The sequence below is a fragment of the Leptonotus elevatus genome, chromosome 19, assembly GCF_054856555.1.
Source record: "Leptonotus elevatus isolate MCC_2025b chromosome 19, RoL_Lele_1.0, whole genome shotgun sequence".
Lineage (NCBI taxonomy): Eukaryota > Metazoa > Chordata > Actinopteri > Syngnathiformes > Syngnathidae > Leptonotus > Leptonotus elevatus.
The window spans coordinates 10,338,266-10,363,451 of record NC_141257.1 but is presented as its reverse complement, the minus strand read 5'-3'; the positions used below and the strand labels follow the sequence as shown (position 1 = coordinate 10,363,451).

Here is a 25,186-nt window from a genome sequence, read left to right as displayed (position 1 = left end):
TCTGGCTTTCCCAACACGCAAGTCAGGTTAATGAAGACTCTAATTTGTCCGTCGGTGTAAATGGTTGTTAGTAATGCAGTATATATTGTGGAATATTTCAATTAGTATCGGATTGAATAGCAAATACCACCGCACTATACAAGAGCCACTATACCAACTTTGTAATTATTACCCACTTAAGCAATAATTTGGTTAGAAGCAGCAGACAAGAGCTATAGTTCCTGGTTAATGAAGCCCCAGGTTATTTCTCAGTCAAATGAAGGTGAGCAAATTCTCTATAGGTGTTTATTTGGCATTCAGCCTAAGTGAGGAGCCTCCATTCAAGCATATGTTGCTATGGAACAGATGGTATGACCCACTACCAAAGAGCTCACTCACAAGGTCACAAGGTAATTAGAGCTTGATTCAATAAAGTGCTTTTTGCTATTCAGGGTCTGTCATGCTAAATTCTCATGAATGTTGACATTCCATGAACGGCGATTAATCATTATACCACATATGGAGAGCACCTCTGGAGAACTACTTTTAATTTGACGTAAGCCTATTAATATCCCCGAAAAGTGAAAATAAACATGTCTTCTAAATTTTACACAACACAGAGAAGAGTGTTGATAATAATGCTGTCAGATTTTAATGAATGAAAAATTGCCAAGTATATATGGATATATATATCTATTTGTCCAGCTCATGGATGTTCAGTACATCTTGCTCTTATTAATAATAAACCAGGCAAATATATTTTTTAATGTAGACCTCTGAATTAAGAATATATTTTGGTAGTCACAGATACTTTATCCACCAACAACATGCATTTAATTTTTCCTCTTCTCATGACAAGGTGCCAGCAGAGGCAGGTGGAGTGCGCTCAGCATGTCGAAGCATTCGTCTGCTCCCGCCTGTGTCTCACCATCACAGCAGGTCCACTGTATACCAATGCATCATGTCTAGAATCAAGCAGACTACTCTGCAGCGATTGCAAGTTCTTCACAAGTGACAGAACAAGTGACAGCTGCACTTGATTTCCATGTGTTGTGAAAGTGTTCAATTTCAGCCTGATCCTGTTGTAATTCTGGGTTTCAATCATAATGGGAAAAAGTCAAATAGTCATCTTTATTCAAATAAAAAACAAAGTTGGAAATACAAACTGTACATTAATTAAAAAATAACAATAATAAAAATTTTCCTCATTAAGCATTCATCTTTATCGATGCAGACAAATTCTACATTTATAGAAACAGGGTTAAGGGTTTCAAATGGGCATAAATAGATCTGAAGAAAACATCATAATTATAATAAAGCATAATAAAATCATTTTGGAATTTCAATCTCAGTATAATCTATGTACAATATTTACAGTTTTTAATTTCACTACCCAGTTTACAAAAATACTCAATAAAACCCTAGTCTCATAAAACTCACTATCTTTTGGAAACAACATTAAATAACAAAAAAATTTTTTTATCATAACATTTTCAATATTAATATTTTATCTCTCACACAAACATTTTCCCTCTTACACACGTTTCCTGTAGAATGCAAGAAAATCCGGTTCAGGAAATCACCTCACGCATCTTCATCTTGTATTGAGTGATTACAATAAAATTACCTTAATCAAATACATGATCTGTCCTCGACTGTGGACGACTGCAGTGCACAATACGATTGTGTACTCGCACAAGTCTCTATCAGCTTTTGTGTAAACAGTGAGTCACTAAAAGCAGTGCCTTGGGCTTTGACAAGAGTCTAAAAACATACACAAATAGCTTCTTTTTTTTTAAAGTTAAGGACTTAAAAGTCACTTGAGCAAACTCTGCCCAGGGGTTTCAGGAACATGTCTGATCACATCATAGATTGTGGTGTGCATATCCTGTACTGACTCCAGGCGAGCCAGAGATCTGCATGATGCCTGCAGGACAGTTGAGAGAAAAACATCCATTTAACAGCTCTTGCTGGGATTTTTGGGTCAAATCTATGTGTAGTTAAAAATATACCTGTGCGGATTCCATTTTCCCAGGTATGGAGACAAATTCATAGATACCAAAGTCTTCAGTTGCATCCTCATGGCCTGTTAATGAACATATTCTATTAAAAGTAAGTCTTTGTTCATATGTTGTATCATATACAGAAAAGCTAATACTCATTTGGACATAAAAGTTGTGGTAGAAGCCAAGTCTTACCTGACAGATGCGGTCGTTCCTGATCAGAGATGGGTCTGCCAAAAACAGTACTTGTCAGTGGAAATATTATAAAGAATTTGCATCTGAACAACATTTGAGTGGTTTGTTTGCCTTCTTACTTTTTATAAATTCTCATGAGCACTGCATAGGATGAACGGAATGAATGGAAAAATAAATATGTGAGAAAGCATTAGCGAAAATGTAGAATGATGTGCCGTAAATGAGTAGCAGAAAAGATATTCTAACCTCTCTTTGGGTGACAGGCTTTCCTAAAAAAGACCAGCAGCATGCCGCCGATGATGAACAAAGAACACACCGTTATAACAGCCAGTGGGGATACAGAATTATTATCTTGGGTGTGCTTCTCTTTTCCTGCAAATGAACACAAGAGGGATATATTTGTTGGAGGATTTACGTTTATACTGCATTTGGACTGCGTTTGCTAATCTGTAAGCACTTTGGAACTATTGGAAGGACACACAATAAACACAAAATAAATAAATACAAGTGAAAATAAAAACGAACATAAAAATAAAATTCAAATTTTAAATTAAATTAAAAAAATTAAACTTAAATAAAAAAAAAAAATAAGAATTTACGTTTATATTTATTTACATTTGGACTGCGTTAGCTAATCTGTAAGCACTTTGAAACTATTGGAAGGACACACAATAAACACAAAATAAATAAATAAATAAATACAAGAGAAAATAAAAACGGACATAAAAATATAATTCAAATTTCAATTAAAAAAAAATACATATAAACTTAAATAAAAAATTAAATAATAATTTACGTTTATATTTATTTACATTTGGACTGCGTTAGCTAATCTGTAAGCACTTTGGAACTATTGGAAGGACACACAATAAACACAAAATAAATAAATAAATAAAAGTGAAAATAAAAATGGACATAAAATATGATTCAAATTTTAAATACAAAAAATAAATATATAAAAATTTAAATTTATGTTTATATTTATTTTTTGTATTTAAAATGTGAATTATATTTTTATGTCTGTTTTTATTTTCTCTTGTATTTATTTATTTTGTTTATTGTGTGTCCTTCCAATAGTTCCAAAGTGCTTACAGAGTAGCTAACGCAGTCCAAATGTAAATAAATATAAACGTATATATATATATATATATATATTAGTCATTGTGAGTCGTTGATAATAAATAATGATACAAAAATAAAATAAAATAAAATAAGTCACCATGGCTTTTGTAGACTAGTTAAACCCTAACCAGTAATCAGCAGGAGCCATCGCTGAGCCTTTTCTCTACATCACCGTGACAACATATCTATGTTCCATTCGGCACACTGAATCCCGACATGCTATAAAACCTTGTCAACAAATAAAGCAGCTGTTATGCTCTGTTTACTTTCCCACATGCTGAACTTTAATACAAACTCCAGGCAGTGGAACCTAGCAACAGAGATTTAAAAAAAAAATGCACTGTTCATGTTTCATGGTAGTCATAATCAAATTTCACTTGCCTGCTGAGCACAGAATCGGTAGTACTACATGTAATTAAACCTTATCTAATTAATATGCTGAAACATACAGTATCTTAATCTCACGTGATTCTCATCTTTTGCGTTCTGCCATTTTCCACCCACCTGTTCCCAGGCTGGCGACCACCAAGGTAAACTGGGTCTCGTCTTGCTTTTGCGTCACATTGTTGAAGGCACGGCACAGGTACTCCTCAGCCTGGGCCAGTCTGTAGGAGAGAACCTCCAACCGGGGGCCCTCGGTGATGACCTGCGTCGTGTTGCGCTGCTTGGAGATCCACACGTAGCTGTTGGGGGGGTTGGAATCAGCCTGGCAGTAGAAGAAGACCAGTTCTCCAGGGTTGATGGTGAACACCTCGCCTGTGCGGAGGCCTTGGTCCGAGTTCACCTCTAAGTTGTACGGGCCATCTGGGGAGGACAGAAAATTGGTCAGGGAAAACAAGAGAACTGGAAATTACTGTAAATGTTTTGTGAGATGGGAAAAGATAATTTTCTGCTAATTTTCTAAAATTAATTTATTGTCAACTACATAAAGATTAATTGTATCAAATGGAGGCTAAATATGGGTAAATAGGACGTACAATTAGGAGTGTTAAAATGATTCTATAAAGGGTTTTTAATGGTGATAGTTTGAGCCTTTACATTAATCCAGTGGAGGAAAATGTGATTTGAAATATTTCAAAATTTACTAGAAAATAGAACCAGATTTGGTTTGACTTCCACTAATATGAGAAACTCTAAACCCGACCTCAAACACAAACTACCAAATTATTGGACAAAATCATTTTCTTTTTATGAAAAGTAGCAGTTATAAAAATAAAAAAAATGTGCTGTCACCTGTGTCTGCCTAAAAAATGTTGACATTTCAGGCTGCAAGAACTTCTCTTTGAACTTGAGAAGACTTCTGTTTTCTATGTGATCTCAGCCTTGTGACTCTATTGTGTTGTTAAAGGAGCGTAAACAAAAAAGGCTTTTTAGAGGGGAAGTCAAGCTACAATTATTTTTATTTTTAGAATGATACTCTACGTTCCACGCGCCCCCGCCAGCCTAAACAAAGCATTGTGATTAATATTGCGTTTGTTGAATATGAATTAAGCAGAAAAAGCCACCTTTTTTTTTTATCTATCTCAGGGGGCGGCCATTTTGCCACTTGCTGTTGACAGAAAATGACATCACAGTGCATAAGGGCTCAGGCTTGCGAACGTCACTTGACCAAACCCAGAAAGCAGGTAAGCCGTCTAATCTATCTATCTATCTATCTAACAAGGAGAGAATATGCATATTCCGCTCAGCAAGGCGATTGAACCCGAACCAAACTGTGAGGCAGATGTGCTAACTGATCGTCAACCGTGCTGCCCCCTATCTTTAAACTTTCAAATGCAAATACTGTACCAGTTCATCTGAATAAGTTCCAATGAGCATTGGACTGTGCGATACAGCATTTACATCAATTTCCAGTCGACATTACTCCCAAAATGAGGGCCACGGAAGTGACTGATGTTCCACTCACAGTAAACAGTGAGCTCCTCGGCCTTTCTGCATCTCTCCTGGCTAACAGGGTTGCTAGCCACGCAGCGGTAACTTCCCTTGTCCTCCTTTTTCACAGGACTGATCAGCAGCGTGGATTTGTCCTTAGAAAAATGATATCTATCATTGACACCCACAAGGATATTGTCTCTGTACCACTGAAACACAACTCGTGTTCCCCTCTCCACCGAACATGTCCATGTAACGTTGGCCTTGTCCTCGACTACGGCGTAAGATGGGCTCTTCTCAAATACTGGCGTGGACACAGGAACTAAGACGCAAATACAAAGGCGTGCATTTAGAGATTGCTCCAACAAGTGACATGAATGAAAGCATCAAACAAGTGTTGACTCACCATCCACAGTGACGCGCACTATTCTCTCCTCTTTGAAAACCTGCCCCGACTTGTTAAGAAACTCTATATTAAGGTTGAGGTGATAATCTCCCTCATCTCGCTGGTTTAGTTTCCATATCAACAAAGACATATTGGGCTCTTTGAATAAGATGTGGTTGCGGTACATCATGTCAGTGATGGTGGACTCTTTGGTAAATGTCACCAGAGTGGTCCTGATGCCACTCATTGTGGTGTGGGACCACGTTCCCTGGATCTCCGCCTCGTCGAGTTGGAAGTACATCTCAACGGGCAGACGTAGGGACTTGCCCTCGATGCCGTGGCGGGTGGATGAAGAAACATGGATGAACTTTGCGCTGACAGCTGTGAGTGGCAAAGAAGAAGAAGTGTATGATTTTAGTACAAAAGAAAGCGTAGGGCTGAATGATTATGAATTTTTCCTTCTTCCCCTGTTTTTTTTATTTTTATTTATTTTTTAGCAAACACAAACAGTAAATGAATCTTTACTACATAAATAATATCAGATTATTAGACAATACAGTGTCATTTATCACTGGGGTTACGTTTCCAAAAATATGTAAAATCTACAAAAAAAAAGTCATCTTTATGTTTTCTTTTTTTAAATAATAGGCTGTAAAGCCCCCCACCACACACTTATACACTTATTTTAGACAGATATGAACATTTTCTCACATTTTTATTTTGTTTAAATACTCTTAGATTGCAAAGCTTTGTAGACTTAAAAATGAAGTACACTACTGTTAAAAAAAAAAGAAAGCCAGCAACATTGCGCTAAAAAAATTCCACGGAACAGCAAGGTCGTGAAATGTGAAGGGAAAAAACAAGACTGAAAGCAAAAGACTGTGCTTTGGTGCTCGTGACCCGGTTAACCAATCAGATGGCTCGGTGAAATTGATATAAATGTTAAGCGAGTCCAATGGCAAGTTCAAATGCCAAAGAGTCCAAGTCAACTCTGAAATAACAACAAAAAAATATGTTGAGTTGGGACTGTACTACCACCCTGATTTTAAAGAGAATGAGGGGAGCCGCTTCAATTGACTGGTATTTGACTGCATTCCATCCTACAATTGCGCAAAATGTATTATTCTATATTATTCTATTTATTTATCTATCTGTGTTAGTCAAGCATGTTACTACATTGTGATATCAAATTGCATTGATGAACTCTAACCCACCCAAAAGTCAGCTGGGGCCAGGCTCCAGGTAACGTGACCCGAATGAGAAAAGCTGATATATAAAACGGATTAATGTAATTTTGAAAAACTGGACATGGCATCTCTTAACCGGAATTAGCATTTCCAGTTGACGAGAAGCAACAAAGCAACTGTATCGACATATAGTTCTGCACTACTGTACAGTCCTTCTTTAACAATGTTAATCAGAGCTGAACAATATGACCTTTGTAAAAGAAAACTTTTCAATTCAGATCTCAATATCATTGAATTGTTCCGGAATGCATAACAATAAGTCCAGAGAGTGTGAATTGCTCATGTTAAAGCATTTATTGGGCCTCTTGGTCTCAAAGGTTATTCAGACTACCTGCATCCTTTTCTCCAAGTTGTCCAGATCCTCAAACTGTAATGAGTTAATATTGACATAGCTCACCGCTGCCATTGTTGTCTGACGAGGGCAAGACCTGTCTTTCAACCTAACGCCGTACAAAACAAACACGCCGGCTGTCTAAAGTCGCTGGATAACTGTTGATTTGTAGCACCTCGCTGTCGCCAGGGAAGCTTGTCTGCAGGTAACCCAACGCTTAGCAACACATCACATCAACAACTGATGTTTCTAACCGTGCATATACTCTGAGTTCAGCACAATAAATATGAGTTGATTATTAGTTCTGCTGGGTTTTTTCCTATCCTTTATTGTGTTACATAAGCACCATTAATAATTCATTTGAGCTGGCTGGTGTCTCTTGGCAGGAGACTCTTCGCAACTGCTGATTGCTTTCCCCGCACATTTTTCGTCTCGTAAGTTGGGAAAGTGGAAAAAAGTCGTTTTTTTGTTTCTGTTTGGACGCCAGGCTGAGAGCAGCATGTGAGGGGGTGGTGGTACTGTGAGGCACTAACTTGTAAAAAAGACTCTCACTGTTTGCTCACATTGGGATCTTCGAACTATCCTTTTCCCTGTTCTCATTCCTCTCCAAAGTAAAAAAAAAAAAAAAAAAAAACATTTACATTTAAAAATCGCTCATTGTCTTAGTTCTACAGAGATATGTAGTTGAATGCAAAAAAAATTTGTAAACGTATTTATTAAACATGTTTATGTTAAGCACTTCCACACATTTGTATTTTTTTGTTTTCATCAGCTAAATACAATAGTTGAATAGTTGAATAAGATCACTTGAGTAACATATATGTGTGTGTGTGCGTGCGTGTGTGGTGTGATATTCAAAATGATATTCATTGAATTGTGTGTGTGGTTTGATGTTGTTGAGGTTAAAGGAGAAGTCAACACAAAAATGTTCTTTACAATGTTCTATGCGCCCCAGCTAGTGTAAACACAGCATTCTGATTAATATTGTGTTTGTGGAATATGAACTAAGTAGCAAAAAACACCTGTTAGGGGGCGGCCATTTTGCCACTTGACTGAATAATGACATCATAGTTGCTCAGGGCTCAGGTAACAACCAATCACGTTCTGTTTTCTGAGTTTGGTCACATAGGCAAGCTTCGCCGTGATTGGTTGTTACCTGAACAACCGTGATGTCATTTTCAGTCTACAGCAAGTGGCAAAATGGCCGCCAAACGAGATGGGTGAAAACAGGTGGATTTTGTTGCGTTATTCATATTCCAAAATGCAATATTAATCAGAATGCCATGTTTTGACTGGTGTGGCTGCATAGAACATAATGAGTCGGCTTTCTAACTGAATAAAGTTGTGAAGTGAAGGTCCTTACTGGCTAACATTAGCCAAAAATGTCCACATTATCATTGTCCACCTTGTCATCAAGCTCATGTTCGCATGCATAAATATATTTTGGTAAAATCATTACATCTGTCAATTCTAGAATAAACAAAATGGGTTACTAGAAGGGAAGAGGTCATCATTTTTCATTTCTGATGCAAATGGCAGGAGTTTCAATTTGACATGGAAAATCCTATTTGCATGTTCAGTTTATCTGTCTTACAAATCTAATCAGATCAGGTTGGTGCGCTTATAGTAAGGAGCAACAACTAAAATTTGGTTTGATTTCCGACAGCTCCAAAATTCATTCTGGATACAAGAAACAAAAATGTCATTTTTTCTATTTGTTCGCTTAATAGTAACAAAAGGCTAAAATGGTTTCCTCTACTTTCTGCTCCTTGTCAAGTTCCACTTTTGATGTCAATTTATTACAACTTACTTGTTTTGGTTCTCATTTTGGAGATCATCATAATACAAGGGTGGATCTTTTCACCCACCCCAAAATGTGCTTATAATTGTTTTTTAATAACCACAATTTATAAACAATATGACGTTGCTTGGAAGATTAGTATTACCTTGTTTAATAAATTAAAGGTAAAGAATTCTGAAGGACCCCTTACGTTCATCTTACATTTGGACTCCCCTGACTTCAGCGATGTCCCGTAGTAATTAACTCAAAAATGTAATATGCTGTGAAATGTAAGTAAAGTATGTTTTACACACATGCACACCTCCTTTCTGACCAAATGCCATTTCCTCCTATGTTACACCATGTTTCCACGCTGCTTATCGCACTGGCTTAACTACTCTGCTGGCCGTTATGTACTAAATAATAGATGCAGCACCCACACCCTTTGCACTCTCCCAGGCCTGCAGGCAAGTTTGCGTGTGTGCGCGTTGTCACAAGCAGGCGTGCGCCTTCGTTTACACCAGCTGGGACACAATGAAAAGACCAAATGAGGAGAAGTGTGCCGAGCCCGCTGCTTAACTGTTGTCCCCAAACAAAGTGGTCATTGTTGTGGTCATACGCTGCTGCAGTGATGGTGGAGAGTGTACCACATACATACAAGGTAATGAGGGGCGCACATGTACTTTCAAACAATTGCAAGTGACGGCCCATACGTACACACACCTGCCTCTTATCACCTTCACAACCATGTAAGCTGTTTGGACACTAAATAAAGTCAGCCGGTGCGTGTCGAAATGCAAGTGTACCTACCACCTTGCACAGAGATAAGACAAAAAAACATCTCCTTAAGGATGTAGATGTTTTCCCTCATTTTAAATCTGGGGGCGTTTAAATTTTTTAGATATGTTTGCATAAGGTTTGAAATGAGTCATAGTGCAGTGGTGCTACACTTCTTCTTTCCACTGACTTTTTAAAATGATTGCGAGACGGCAATGTTCAAAAGGCAAAGTTACACAGTGAGGATTATGAAAATCATGTGTCAATAAACTAGATAAAATAAGTCCTACTTTTTTTTCCTTTGACTGTAGTTTTTATCATTTTTTTTATTATTATTATTATTGGAAAGTGATCTTGATACTTAAGAGTAGAATACCATACCACCTAAGGAATTAAGTAGAATTTTCCTGGTGGCAAGAGGTGAGAGGAAGCACTTTTCAGTGACTTTTAGCTCAGAATTTTCTAATATTTTTAATGTCATACATGAATTTCGATTTTTAGCTAAACTTTATTTAAAAATAAAAAAAAGTAGCAAAACTGCATTCAGGTGAGTGTAACTTGAATACCAATTCCTCGCACTTAACATTGAAAAAAATATCATTTCTGACATGTTCTACATCAATCACATCATCCCATCAGCAGCGCTCACCTGTTACGAGGACCAGAAACAAGCAAAGTACCATTCCCCTCGTGGCCTCCATGGCATCTTATCCTCTTGGGACTTGTGAGGAATGAGGGATGAAGGAAGAGATGTGGTAGAGTGGTGACAGAGGAGGGAGGAGAGAAGTGTGACTGGTTGTGGTGACTATATTTGCCAGGGAAATGAGAGGAGCTAGTTTCGGCAACAAGGCCCCTCCCATGTGACATCAGGTGTGGGGAAGAAGAAGAGGTCTACCTGGTTGAGTGACAGGACAGTATGGGCCGCACACGCACAAATAGTCCTGCCCCAAGGCTGAGGGTTTTATTTCGTCAGGAGAATCTGAGACATGAATGTGTAAATGAATAGTTCAGTCACCAGAATGGAAGCTGAATCTATGTCATGCCCTTGAGGTGTGTAGGGGAAATACAGGGGGGGGGGGGGGGGGGGCAGTTAGACGGCAAGTTTTTAAGTGATGAAATTTGGTTTCGTTACAGACTATAAAGTGGTCACGTTGTTATATGATATTTTTATTTTTAATGGCAGGGCTCAATTACAGTGCTGTTTATGTGACTTGACAACACCCTAAAGGAAGTGAAAAATATCAAGACAGAAAGAAAAAAAGGAGACGATGTATGTTGTCATTTGTGACGGGTAGCATGGTGATTGAATATGTGATGACACTTGGCACGTATCTAATGAATTAAGCCATTGTTGGCAGTGTAAATGAACGCCTCATTTGGTGATGGCACCATGGAGAGAAAACGAACAATCAGGAGTGTGGGTTCAGATAACACGCACACTTGCACAGTACGCTCAGAAATGTAGGAATACTAACAATATGGTACAGTTACACATATTTCAACAGTATAACAGGTTGTTGAGGGGTTTTTTTGTGTGTTAGTTTTACTTTGCAGGTCATCATAAATCCTTTATTGACTAAACAATAGCATCTTGACATTTTTAAAGTCCCTATAAAATGAAAATAAACATGTCTTCTAAATTTGACGCTACAAATAAGACTGCCACATTTAAATGATAAAAAAATAAAAAATTAAATTAAATAAAAAAAATAAAAAAATTGGCAAGTATATAAAATGAGACTTTAAAAATCATCAAAACATCATGCTATTTTCTCTGCTCTCAAACGCTGTGGGCATGCCCGCTGAATTCGTTAAAACCACGCCCCACTCAACTGCAATTTGTCAATCAAATAGCATGTCTATAACATGCAAAAAGGAATGCTACTTTTCCTAGCATCTTTGATAGCCATGTAAATATAACTGCTGAAATATAACCAACCAGGTCATCACAGTTCTTTTCCACGCCGCTACAACGAGGCACTCTAAAATGGCCAAGCCAGTGAAAATCCCGTCCACACATGGGCTTGTAAAGTTGAACTTTTTCCATTTTCTTCCCATCATCCGAGGTCGGGTCACACGGTACTATACAATCAAAACATCTCACCCTCGAACACCAATTCAGTTTTTTTCTCTCTGACGCATAGATGACATTTCGAGATTTTGTGAAGTCAATTTTACCATACTGTGGGTATTTGACTTTAGAGGTTCAATACAATTCAGTGGGCCTAGTAAATTCCATAAACATGTCTGTTGATAATAATAATAATAATAATAATAATAATAATAATAATAATTCATAGTGGCGCAATAGTAATTTCAGTCGCAATTTTATGCTTTTGATTCAAATTTGCATGTGTACCTAATGAAATGTCTACTGAACGTCTATCATATTGTTTACCTCATAAGGGAATCTGGAAAACCGTACCTCACCCTATTCAAGCAATATCTACAGTATTACTTTATGTGGCTTTACTTTATGTATTTTTCAAATGTTTTCTGATATTATTTGTGTATTTGATCAAGTACAAGCATAAAATCAAACTGTTGAAAGCTATTCGTGGCTTAATTGTTCTGTTTTTAACTGCGAGTTGCAATTTAACCAATAGATGGGGTCATTGCATCACTCGCATCATGTGCAAAAAGTCACCAAATCACCATTGCAGCACTTCAGTGTTAGTTTATTCAACACCGTTTAACATGCTTTTATGGCACCACTTCCCAAGCCAATTGGCGATGAGGTAAACTGAAGTAAGGTTTGTTTGTTTTTTTCCAAATTGTGACTTCAGTGTTTACTGCTCTGAATAGGTTCAGCATCTAAAACAATAGATTGGGAAATAAATATTGTTTATCATTTCCTGATCTGGTGATGCCTTGAGACTAGATATAACTGCTAAAAGGCATGTAGTGGACGTTCTCTACTTGCTTTTTTTGTTTTGTTTTGGCATCATGTGACTGTAAAAAACTCAATAATGTCACCAGATATTCTTGAGGTTATTTGTCATTTTTTTCAGCTAATTTCAAGATGTTATAAAGATACATGATCCAAGTCAGGTTTTTTTTTACTTGAGTCCTTAGTTGAACCTATCAGAAGGACTCATCCCGTTGACTATAAGACAGCTGAAGATTCATCTTTACAGTGTTGTTTGTATAAGCAACAACATGTACACCAGGTACATGCAATGTGACATGTGCAGTATGTTCAGTTCTTATTCAACAAAAAGGAAGGATTTTGAGAAACACAAATGGAACCTAATTATGTGACCTTTTTGACTTGGTGCCAGCCTAAGAAACAGAACAATCCCAGTATATCAGTCAATATCATATAGTGTTGAAATAATCGCCTTTGGTGTTTCCATATCTTAAGACTGAAACAACCACTCAATTCTTCTATGACTCTCATCGATACACCCAAAATCGACTAACACAACTCTTGTGCATTTTATCAGATGTAACACAACGTGACCTGGCGTGACCACTCTCCAAGAACCAGGGCGCCAAAGCTGAGTCACGCACACGCGACACAACCTCAAATGGGGGCCCTCTTGCAGCACTTGAAAATGTCACTTTTTCCATTTCTGCAGCCACATTTCGCCACCGCTCCACTTGACTGGACTGCATCATGCTCTTCATCTTCATTCTCATCATCCTGTCATGTCTTTATGTTTGTGGTACAATGTTTTCTTTGTCGTGCGTGAGTGACACATTTAATTCCCTCAGTCTTCATAAGAAGCACTATTTGTTTATTAAAGGGGTTTTGTAAACGCATCCAAACCAATTTCCACAACTTTGCGGCATGGCGGTGCTTGGGCCAAGCACATAAGGTCAAGGTACTCACTTATTTTCAGTCGCATCATTTATAGAATAAGTAGCGTGGACTAATTAGTGGCTAGCACTCACTCGGTTCAATGTTTGTTCATGTGTACTTTATGTTTTAGCCAGTCAGCATATATCCAAATGTTAGGGATGGGCGAGTACAGAAACTACATATCGTCATCAGGCAGATCCCGGAATTATATCAAGGTATCGGGTACTCGTGGAGGATATTGATACCAGTCACTGATACTTAAGGCAAAGTAGTATCTGACAACGAAAAAACCTTCCTTGCTAGTAGTTTGGTGCTACACTGCAGCCATTTGACACAAGTGAATCATCATGTGCGTCGCTGTAATTGTGGTAATTAAAATTACATGTAAGTACTAGTGGTATCGGTATCTGTGAGCACTCAAGAGTGAATACCATTACTGGTATCAGTCTCTAAAAATGTATTGAACATTTATATCCAATATCATACAATAAACCAACAGAAGAAAAAAGTTAAACCAGGAAATTTCTCCTGAAAGGTCAATTTTATTGAACTCTCGAATTATTGAATGCTGGTGTGCCATTCAAGCTTTTAAAACTATCTAAATAATCCAATGTTTCGCTAGTGGCTAATAGGGGTTAAACCGACGAGCTGACTAGGCAATAATGAGTCAATATTTTTTTTATACTTTTATGCTATGCTGTTGACTAACCGCTAATCAGGTTTTGAGTCTCTATACATTTACACGAGACAGTGATAATTTCCTCAATGAAAATTTTTCGTCATATTTTTCATCGCAAAATTTTTTTTTTCAGACAAGCCATTCATTGAGACGATGACAATAACTAAAATTGACTGACAAATACGTCAATGACAAACAAACAAAAACTAAATGACAAAAATTCACAAAATGTTTACATTCACTGTGCAGCTGTATGATTAATCTCAGGCAATGTATTATTAGGTGAAAAGTTACAAAATTTGAAGACGGCGGAAGTTTACTAAAGACACCGTTGTGCTAAATGTGTCTTGCGTGTTAAACTACAGTTACAAATAGGTATAAAATAAATATATGAAATATATGCTGAAGGAAAACATCGACTAAAATTGAATTAAAACTAAAATACAATCAGATTACTAAATTACAACTACATCTTTACTAAATAAATAAATAAAATTTCTCGTCAAAATGAACACTGGTCCAAGAAAATAAGCTGGTTTTGGATGACAATACAGGCTAGCCATGCTAGCTCCGGTTATTCAACAAAGAACGAGGGCAGCGTTATGAAGTAACGCTCCATGTCTAATAATATGTGGGTAAGAACTTTTTTTTTTTTAATCATGAAATCATTTCTACATACTTTGATGGTTTTCTATCTTAATGTATGAATTGATTCGACTCAGCTTCCATCGCATATAGTCGGCAACTACAAATCTTTAGTCGTTCAACCCGTAGCAGCTAGCAGCTAGCAGCTAGCAGCTCAAACCTTTTTCTCTTTTGTGGCTCATTCTCTCTCGCCGTCATTCCTGCTCACTGGAAGCCTTTGGCCTCCATCTGCAGCCACTCAAAGCAGACACAGCACAGCAGCCCACATCAAGGCCACACCATTGGCACGTGTATGTGTCTGTATGTGGTGCAGTCATTACAGTGGGGCCACATGGGGTGTCATTGGCCCACTGTTATACAGACTCGCATATCTTTCTCTCTCTGACAAGTGGTATATAGAAGATAAATACAGCTGTATATTTTTAACAAATGGACTTTGATTCCGCCTGAAAGGACGAGCGCATTTCCAAACACCTCACAGGCACTCTATCAGTCACTCTTCAACGAAAACTGGAAGTGTTGTTGATGAGCGGATGTCACACTTCTGATTACAACTTAAAATGCTTTTTGGCTTCCCGTGCACAAATGTTACCCTCTGCTTGAAAGGGATTTAATAACAGAAGTAGCTAGGCAGCAAAGAAAAGGGGTGGGGATATTTGCATGGTATGTGAGTGATTTGATTGGATGGCAAAGTTCTATTCACACGCTAAGATTTATAACAGAAGGAAACTGGGAATGCTGGATGCACATGTTGTGCAGCGTGTGTGTGTGTGTGTGTGTGTGGGGGGGGGGGGTTCATGTACATGCTATGCACTTAAGTTTGCACAGGAATGACACTTTGTTGACCGCCGCGCCATTGAACCTTTGTATCTCTCTCAGAGGAGGCGGCTCCTTTGCTCTCTTGAACCGAGTGCCTGACAGGAACTGAACTTCATTCATAACAATCTGGAAGTTTGAAGTGTGTGTCAACATGCAGTGAATGTAAGAACAAATGCAGATGTTACTTAGTTTCACTTCTTTCTTGAATACAACACACACATGCACCCAGCTGGTTTCGTGTGTTTGTGTGCATGTGACATTGTCTGGTGGAAGGAGCCTAACCCTTTTAACGCATTCCATTATCTAGCGCGGTAGCGCCCACGCACTCATCATGTGACCCGCAGTCAATGACAGGAAGTAAGCCAATGTCAGATCCTGCTGTCTGTAACCCAGATCCTCTTCTGTCACCAGTCAAACATGCGCTTGAAAATATAATTTTTATTGTCTATTAAAAGCCAAGTCGATGAAGCACGCGTGACTCTCAAAGGGGATGTCAATTCCAAAATGTTCTTTACGATAGAATAGATAAACACTGATTAACTCATTTGCTCCCAAAAACGTATAAAAACATTCTATTTTCAATATTGCCATGCTCCCAAAAACACATTTTGTTATGCTAGAGCAGAGGTGGGCATCGAGGGCCGCAGTCCTGCAGGTTTTGCATGTTGCCCTTCTCCAACACAGCTGATATATGATCAGCTCATCAGGAAGCTCTGCATAAGCCTGATAACGATCCTGTTGATTGGAATCAGCTTGTGTTGGAAGCGAGAAACCTCCAAAACCTGCAGGACTCCGGCCCTCGAGGACCGAGATTGCCCACCTCTGTGCTAGAGCATACAGAAGGCTTTGATGCAGCCTTGGACCTGAAGAGGTCGCTTAAAGCAATGGGAGTTGTTGCAAAAAAAAAAGCGGCCAGCAGGTGGAAGCAGAGTATACAAGATCAACCAGGGTTATGTTGCAAAAAGCTTGTGAATAATGAAGGAACTTAGCTATATTCTAATGCTAATTCCTGCAAAACGGAAACAGATTCAAATATACTTTTTTTTCCTAATGAAGGAAGAGACTCTAATCTTTCTTTTGGTGGATTCCGTGTTTTTAGAGCAATAGAACACAATATTCTGTGGGCCTTGCAAAATCCGTCAAAATCCAGTAAACCAGCCGGGAGCGAAGGGGGTTGCTTTGAAAATGGCTGTGAGTGAATGAGTTAAATAGTGCGCTTGTGGAACTAAGCAGCAAAAACCACCAGTTTTTCCTATTCACAGGGGGCGGCCATTTTGTCACTTGCTGTCAACTTAAAATCGCATAGTTGCTCCGGGTTCAACGGCCAATCACAGCTCACCTGTATTCTGAAGCTGAGCCATGATTGGTTGCTACCTGAGCCCTGAGCAGGTGTGATGTAATTTTCGGTTGACAGCAAGTAACAAAATGGCCACACCCTAAGATGGATAAAAACTGTCCACAAATGCAATATTAATCAGAAAACTGTGTTAAGGCTAGTGAGAACATATTATTGTATAGGCCTATAAAAAATTTTTTGTCAATAATATGTTCTATGCAGCCCCACTAGTCTAAATATGGTATTCTCTTCTGGTTAATATTGCATTAGTGGAATATGATTTGTGCAGCAAAATCCAGCAGTTTTTTTATCCATATCAGAAGGCGGCCATTTTGCTACTTGCTGTCGACTGAAGATGACATCAATGTTGCTCAGGTCTCAGGTAACAACAAATCCCAACGCAGCTTCAGAAAACAGGTTGCTTACGGTTGGCTTCCACTTTAACAGTAATTGGCACCAAGTAAATGTTTTCGAGTCGCCGCTCACTCACTTTGGCTTGGAGGTTCTATGAAGAAAGTGCAAAAACAAATGTTCTCACATAGAGCAGGTGTAGCACTCAATCTCTTATTGTGCGAAATGTGGAGCAAATGAGTTAACAGCAAAGCCTTTAAATGTGAAATTTGTCAACTCCAGTCGCGCTGGTGTAGAATGTCTTAGTTAACATTTACCACGGGCATAGAAATGAAAGTGAACATTTATTCCATCGCAGCATGGACTCTTTAATTTCCCTGCAGACTGAGAAACGCAAAATGCCTTTCATCCAACACACACATTTGAAAAATTTGATGTTTACCTCAGTGCAAATGCCACAAACCTCGACTGGTGTCTGAGGGCATGTGTTTGTGTGGCTGGTTGCACGTGCATGCATAAAGAGTTGAATGGACACAGCCACCTCTATGTTCACTCCTGCAATAAACTGGCTGCTAAGACACACTGCCATCACAGGCTGAAAATCAGTCCTCCCTTTGCTCAGGTCTGTGCTTGTCCTTTATGCTTCACACCATCGTAAAACACGGGATAAGGGAAAACAACACTGTACTTGCCACCAGTAAGAGGCAAAAGGGGGCATTAATCTTACTCGCCCACTTTCAAGTATAGCACAACCGGCCTGCATGCTTTTCAGATTACTATAGAAGTCAGACACACACAAAAAAAACACACGCTTTAAGGAACTCATGGAACACGTTACAGGTTTTCATCACTCAACATGAACCTCTGGGGGCTCATGTGCAAATACTGGAGGACAAGTGTGCAGGCAGTCTACTCACGTCAGTGTAATGCCCAGTTTTCCACAACCCCCTTTCCAAGGCTGAAGGTCTGCCCACATGTGTCTTAGCGGTTCCCACAGCACACTGCACTGATAAGAGATACCATAGTTCCTGTAAGAAAAGAGATGAGTGGATAAGGATATCGCACCGCGATATCACAAGACAGAGGTATTCTTTGTTTTGAATGTAAAGGCCACAAGCATCTGATGTAATAGAAAATAAAACAAGCAATGTTGACCCATTGGTTGATTGACTATGACATATGGTTGATATAATGGATGAAAATTTCCTTAAAAGGAGTCATCGCAGTTTCAGTTAGCTTTCAAATATCTTAATAGTAACATGACAGTAACATGTTTTTGCCAACGTGCTCATCCTATGTATTGTCATGTTGAAATAATCCCATTTCATAAACCATTCAAGGCTTTTCAGGTAACAAAAGATTTATGTGGTTGTAAAATTTCACACTTGATGGATGAGCAGGCATACCAGATTCCAGACAACCAAGTAAATTCTCAAAGGGACATTTCCGAATGTTTGGAAACAATAAGGTACTTCTGGGTGGCAGATAAATGATGACTATTGTTGACCTGAATTGAAACAATGGCAAAAATGTATTGTGTTTTGACAGGTTCTCTTTGAGCACAAAGTAATGGATAGCCTGTTAGCTAACGTTAGCTCTACAATGTGCTAACCTTTACGTCACCCAGAGAGAATGTTTATGTATGTGCCATTAATCTAAGCGGCCTAAAACTCAAGCGATCATAAGCAATATCTTAAAAATATCGGGAGTCAAACACTAATAGTCACCAAAACAAATTACAACAAATTATGGTAGCATGCTAGCCTTTAAGCCAGATCTACCATGACTAAAGCATTTATTTTATTTATATCCCCTGAATTAATTAACCAGTCCCTAAAATGTCATATCGATAATTTTTCTAAGAAATAAATGTACCTGTTGAATTTAGAGAAATTGTGACAGAGAACAAGGCTAAAACATTGATTGTGAATTTCACGTCAACGCGTTCATTAATCACTAAACAACTAATCTCTTCTATCATCTGCAGGTAATTGAACAAGCGACGAGCAGCTGTCACTTAAACACATGAATAGAGTTCAGTGGCCCAGAGGCATCGAAGTGGATCAGGCAGAGGAAGGACAGCTGGACCCGAAGGGACAATAGCATTCTCAGTTAATCATTAATACTCTTAATGAACAGCAGCTAGGCCCAAGAGGTTCTTTTGCCAGTCCTTCCAGAATATTCCGCCTGGAACAGGAGGACGCCAGCCAGCAGCCTGGGCTTATTAAACCGACACTTGTTGATTGAGTTAATGGGGATGCAGGAGGTTTAGACTACTGAGTAATGAATGACATGAGCTCTGCGCAATTAATTCCTTTTTCACAGTTAACAAAAACCCAAACACACATTTAACATCTGCTCTTTGTATTCAACTGGAGAGGATGTAATTATCATTTATTCCTGAGTTCACATTGCTTACTTAGACAGGATCCTGGTTTTGTTTAAATAATTAAAGACACACACTATAACCACAACGTTAGGCACACATGCATACATAAGACCACACTGAACCTCTGTGAACATCTGGATTTTCTCAGTAATCCCAGTATACATTCAGACTGAAGAACATTTAGAGTGGGTTTGCTCTAACTGGGTAAATCACCGTTTAAGTAACCCATTAATAACCAAGCAAGAAATTTGTCCAAACTGAATGAGATTATTGTTATGACAACAATGAGTGCATACAGGAGATAAATGATTATGAATGTTGGGCTGGACTGTTGTATATTCTTAGCTTTCATTTATACTGTTAGAGTTCATTTTTTGAATACTATTTTTAGGGGTGTCAAGTGATTAAACTTTTTAATCGTAACTAATTGCATGACTTCAATAGGTAACTCATGATTAATCACAAATTTTATATCTGTTCTAAATGTACAATAACATTTTTTTTCTAAATGTTCATACTCTTGTTAACATAAAAGTGGAAAAAATGTTCAACTAATAGAAATATGCCTGCATCTTTTAGTCATTGATGCAGTAATGTCATAATAATTCATAAAATTGAGTTAAAATTAAAAATATGTACTGTACTGTAAAAAAATGAGTGTGATATTGATTTGTGTTGGCCATTATTCTGCCACTAGATGGCATAGTTGCATTTGTAAGACGTTAGTGACAGCTCTGTGCATTTTTCTTTTCATATAAAGCGCTCTCTAACCTTTAACATGAAGTAACTTGTGAAATTCTGCAAATTTTTTTAATTGTAACATTCGACTTAATATATGCATAATTATTAAATTTATTGCTGCCAAATTTTGACGTGGACGTGTCGGCTGCGTTGCGACTGGAATTCCCCCAGTACAGGCTTTCCAACTAAGGGCGGTCATTAATCGTGTGTTAAAAAAAATCAGTGGCGTTAAAATAACTTTACGCACTAATTTTGACACCCCTACTATTTTCATTTTTATTTTGCAGTGGTTCAAAACTGCACGTCGTACGGAGAGATATTACCAATGTTTTGTTTATTTATTTGGCAACCAATCAAACCATTCATTCATTAGTTGTACCTAATGAAGTGGCCAGTAAGTGTTCTGAGACATTTCTAACACGATTACCAAGTGGTAAAACCAGAAGGATTTGGTGTTACTACATTGGTTACCATGGCGATGCAGCCTGCAGCTGAAAAGTAAAACACCTACTTGACACCACTACACTGTCCCCCAAATACTTCGTTTGACCACAATTTGTACGTATTCAACCACAGACAAGAAAAACTACCACGCCACAATTATTTCACCGAATGAAGTCTGAACCTGACCAACCTGATCTATATCTGATAATTAGTTGATGCCATATTCCACTCACTTCAATTATGTCATTCAATAGGCGCTGCCAGCTCATTAGGAGAAGGAAGTAAAGTCTTACTGTACATCTAATGTCTTCTGTGTCTAACTTTGTGAGCATGTACAGTACCGAATATGTGTGTGAGACCTTAGTGACCACAAGGATTTGTATGTGTGTGTGTCCAGCTCTGGCCCTCCCCATCTCTGGAGGCGGCAGGTGTTCCTGTGTCCCCCGCAAAAGAGCAGGTTTTTATGTCGCCTCCTCAAGCTAGTGGCTTGGTTGTCATAGCGATGGCCCAACAGAAAGAGGCTTGTGTCTGGGGGCCTGTGTTGGGGAGGAGAGAGGGACAAGGACAAGGGAAGAAGAGAGACGGGGCTTTGCGTGCGCCACACACTCGGGACGAGACAAGAAAGCGGAAGAGAGGAAATCAAGTGAGGGGGACACAATACAAGCCCGGATGGTCAGCTGGCATCATGTCAGATTTCGTGCATTTAAGATGTCGGCATTAAATGAGATCCCATCTTAAGTGATTCTTATCAACCAGTGACGTGATCAGATTCCTCACTCAGATGTGACAGGTGTCTGCTTAAGAGACTTTTCACTCTACCTGTTGCCGACCCCATTAAGTGGCCCACAATCAATCTCATCTGTTGTCTGTATGCATGTGTGCGCGTGCGCGTTGGTGTGTGCGTGTGTGTGTAAGGAGATCTGGGAGCGACTGCGAGTCACCTGCCCCTTGTTGGCTTCTCTGGTCCCCCATGGGAGGCTTGTAATTCTCTCTTGGCTGAGCTGATGAGCAGCTGCCACACGCACACTGACAAAAAAAAACAAAAAACAGGGATACAATCAAACAACTGACTAACATTTAAAAAAAAAAAATGCTACAAACACAGAAGAAATGTGTTCTCTGTTTTTCACTTGTAGGTTAGTAACCGAGTTTACATGGAGACTTTTTTTTGTCATTTCGATTGATCCGAATGAAGATTTACAGCCAGCTGTTTACATGTGACGCGATCGATTCTGATCTGCTGTTTACATGCTCCAGGTTCATCAGATGAGCCGTGGGACACGTGATGTTTACACATGTAAACGTCACGTGATTTATCGAGACAGAGTTCATTCATCTATTTTGCAAAGTACTAGTTCATCTTAATAATAATGGGAAAGATGTTCCAAGTACTTGAAAACAAGTTCTCCCGCTGCCTAGTATATTAGTCTTTGTCCTGACATTTGGATTTTTGTCTGTTTTATTGCCGCTTCCCTTCTCTCCTCCACCCCTTTTATCATAATCAAGGACTTAAGCAACGATGATCGAAGTGAAGCTGTTGCTGTAAGGATAGAAAAGGGGATCCGTCCATCTGTTATCCTTTCTCAAGGTTTCTTCCTTTTGTTCTCCTTAGATAGTTTTTCTTTTTTTCCCCCTAAATAGTTTTTGTGAAATATGTACCCGCGAAGCCACTTTTTTTTAAACAAATAAATTTGGCTTGACTTGTTTTATCTGCACATTTGCAAAGCACTTTTAAAAATCGGAATCCTTTTTAATACGTGTTTTAATCTTTATTGGATATCTCAGCAATCCAGCATGCAACTAATGATACTTTACTTAATGCAATGTTGCCATGTGAAAATGTGCACTCAGCACATTTTTAAAATTACATTTATATAAAATCTAAAGGAGTGGCTCTGTCAAGCAACATTCCTCCACATGAGGGACGCCAGTGGCAGATTCTCACAACACAGGCTGATTTGCCAGATGAGGCCTTGCAGCGACTTGCATTGTGATTCATAACTGCGGATGTTTTCGATTTATGACGGATTTTGACTGACCATACACATTTTTACCTTCACTGAAATGACTTTCCCTTCGTTCAGATTGCAACCTCTGTCAAGTCTTGCTGTGGCCATTTATGTACATTTGGTTCACATTTTTTGGATTAGCTGCGAGTGCGCGGTTTGGTTTGTTCTGTCCACTTAAAACAAGGCAGACATGATATATCATTCACAAGAAATTGCCAATTCTAAGAGTTTCACACGTTCAAAAATGAATGATGAAGATAAAGACAGCGTGCTGCCAAACGGCTGCCTCGTTCCTCTCTCTTCTCCAGAAAGTGATTCCCTTTCACAAGATAAACACAGACTGTGGAAAGTTGATACAAAATATATTACTTTGTCAAACACTGACATGGTAGTTGATGTGGGTTGTGATATCCAACACTCACTTTCAGAATGTGTTTGCATAAACGTTTTAAGGTCTCGTTACCACACACAGCGAATATAATTGGATTGTTTTGCAGCCGAAGAAAAGAAGTAATCATGCTAATATATTCGACCCGGGGGATGGCTTTCAAAGCGGATTTCACACAAACAATGATGACAAAAACATGTAAATTTCCACATTTACAGTAATTGGCACATTGTTTGCTTGTGTCTTCTTTTTTAGGGCAAATTCATTAACTGTGCCTAAAAAGTTGGGAATTGAAATAGTTATGTGTAGAATAACTCAGCACAAGAAATCAATCAAGCGATTTGTTTGTCCTCATGTGTCTTGGTTATCTTCTCATACAGTAAATGCTTCCATACAGTTATGATAATGCACCTTACACGCTTGTCGCTGGCCTTTCATTGAGATAATCTGACATCAGGCCTTGTCATGTCTCAACTTTGTCCAGCATGAGGAGGAAAATGTTGGAAAAGCCTACAATATAGATGATGAATCTTTCATTTAATTTCAAAACTATTTGTTTCCATAGTTAACCTGTAAAGTATTCAATACCAACAGCTTTTCTTTCACATTTTAGGAAGGAGAAAATTGTTGAGTTGTACTACTTGACACACATCATCTCAGTTGTTGTCCTTATATATTGAGTGTTCATCTTGGGTTATCATGAATGTAAAAAAGAGAATGTCACAGCAGAAGGGCAGCTAAGCTCCTATACATATTGTGATTCTAGGCCCTAGCATTTACAATTTGCATTGAAGCACTGGGGACCTGTGTGCCATTTTTTTTTTTTTTACATGGTCCCCCAAATCCCTGGTGACAGCCCTGACAGCAAACTGTCAATTGTCATCAATACTTCACAGACAGTGTAAATGTTTTAAGTAAATGTGTAGGACTACTTGGACCAGTGCGTGTTTGTGTGTGCTCTGGCTACTGTTGCAGCACTTACTGTAGTCCAAATGACCACCGGAGCAGAGTCCCCATGTCACAGATCAAGCCCCGGGCCTTGAACCTGACCCCTTTGGGACCATCCAGGTTGAGCTCTCCACATTGCACCCCCCGCTGGCGCATTGTTGCCGCGGGAGCTCCTCAATGGCTGCGAGGGGAGATAGATAGTGTGGCCGTCCATCCAATAAACCTCCACTCTCCCCTCCCCGACCCCTGCGGCGCTCCCGAGTTTGACACGAGAGACAAAACCCGCCGGCGAGGAGCACTATGAATGGTAAAGCACCGAGGAGGCCGAGGGGAGAGCAAAGAGGAGGCGGTGAGCCTTTGTAGTCGGGGAGGAATGCGGAAATGTCCCCGCTCCGTGTCAAACCTCTCTGAAGGGGGTCAGGCCACATTCAGCCGGCGTGGGAAAGCCAGGCGGAGACGGAGCTCACACGGCCGAGCGAGGCTGCTGGTGCATGGGCCTGTTTGGGGGATATATGGAAGAAAAAAAGGGGCGAGAGAGGGAGAGAAAGGGGGGAATCTAAAGAGGAGCGTGGCTTTGGAGGGCTTGTATCACGCGTTTGCCTTTGTCCTGCGGACCCCCCCACCCAGTTGTAGGCAGCGTGTGTATGTGTGTGTGTAACTTTCGAACAACCCTCCGCCTCTACCGTCGTCGTCGTCGTCGCCTCCTCCTCCTCCGCCTCCTCCTCCTCCCCCCGTTTGAGTGTCCCTGCCTGGGTTAGTGCAGTTTGAGGGATGGGGGGTTAGAGCATGCACCGTCCAACAGCTACCTGTGTGGCCCCCGCATGGAGGACAGTGGACAGGGATGCGTTTGAGCGACCCATTTTTCTGTCGGAGACCCGAGTGCCTCCTCACTTTATCGGACATGCCGACGTTGCGACATATTGTTGACAACATAAAACGAG

General features: G+C 39.3%; 2 protein-coding genes across 4 annotated transcripts in view; one reads left to right on the top strand and one right to left on the bottom strand.

The window, feature by feature from the left end:
• Positions 1–1,096: 1,096 nt before the first annotated feature.
• Positions 1,097–24,878, bottom strand: hepacam2 (HEPACAM family member 2). 3 transcript variants are annotated; one of them, XM_086062641.1, is made up of 11 exons: positions 24,280–24,878; positions 21,842–21,926; positions 18,244–18,354; positions 5,578–5,937; positions 5,206–5,493; positions 3,804–4,103; positions 2,424–2,549; positions 2,297–2,318; positions 2,178–2,212; positions 1,992–2,065; positions 1,097–1,906 (listed from the first exon to the last, which is right to left on the bottom strand). In XM_086062641.1, exons 4-11 carry the CDS (start codon positions 5,855–5,857, stop codon positions 1,796–1,798), a joined length of 1,236 nt encoding a protein of 411 aa, XP_085918767.1. In that variant the 5' UTR covers positions 5,858–5,937; positions 18,244–18,354; positions 21,842–21,926; positions 24,280–24,878; the 3' UTR covers positions 1,097–1,795. The 3 variants fall into 3 exon arrangements, with proteins under 3 accessions (XP_085918767.1, XP_085918765.1, XP_085918766.1); XM_086062639.1 differs by lacking the exons at positions 18,244–18,354; positions 21,842–21,926; positions 24,280–24,878 and adding an exon at positions 10,341–10,547; XM_086062640.1 differs by lacking the exons at positions 2,297–2,318; positions 18,244–18,354; positions 21,842–21,926; positions 24,280–24,878 and adding an exon at positions 10,341–10,548.
• cdk6 (cyclin dependent kinase 6) overlaps positions 24,699–25,186 on the top strand; it is a 30,780-nt gene continuing 30,292 nt past the window's right edge. The window contains exon 1 of the mRNA XM_086062642.1: positions 24,699–25,186. The gene's annotated coding sequence lies outside the window, so the exon portion shown is untranslated.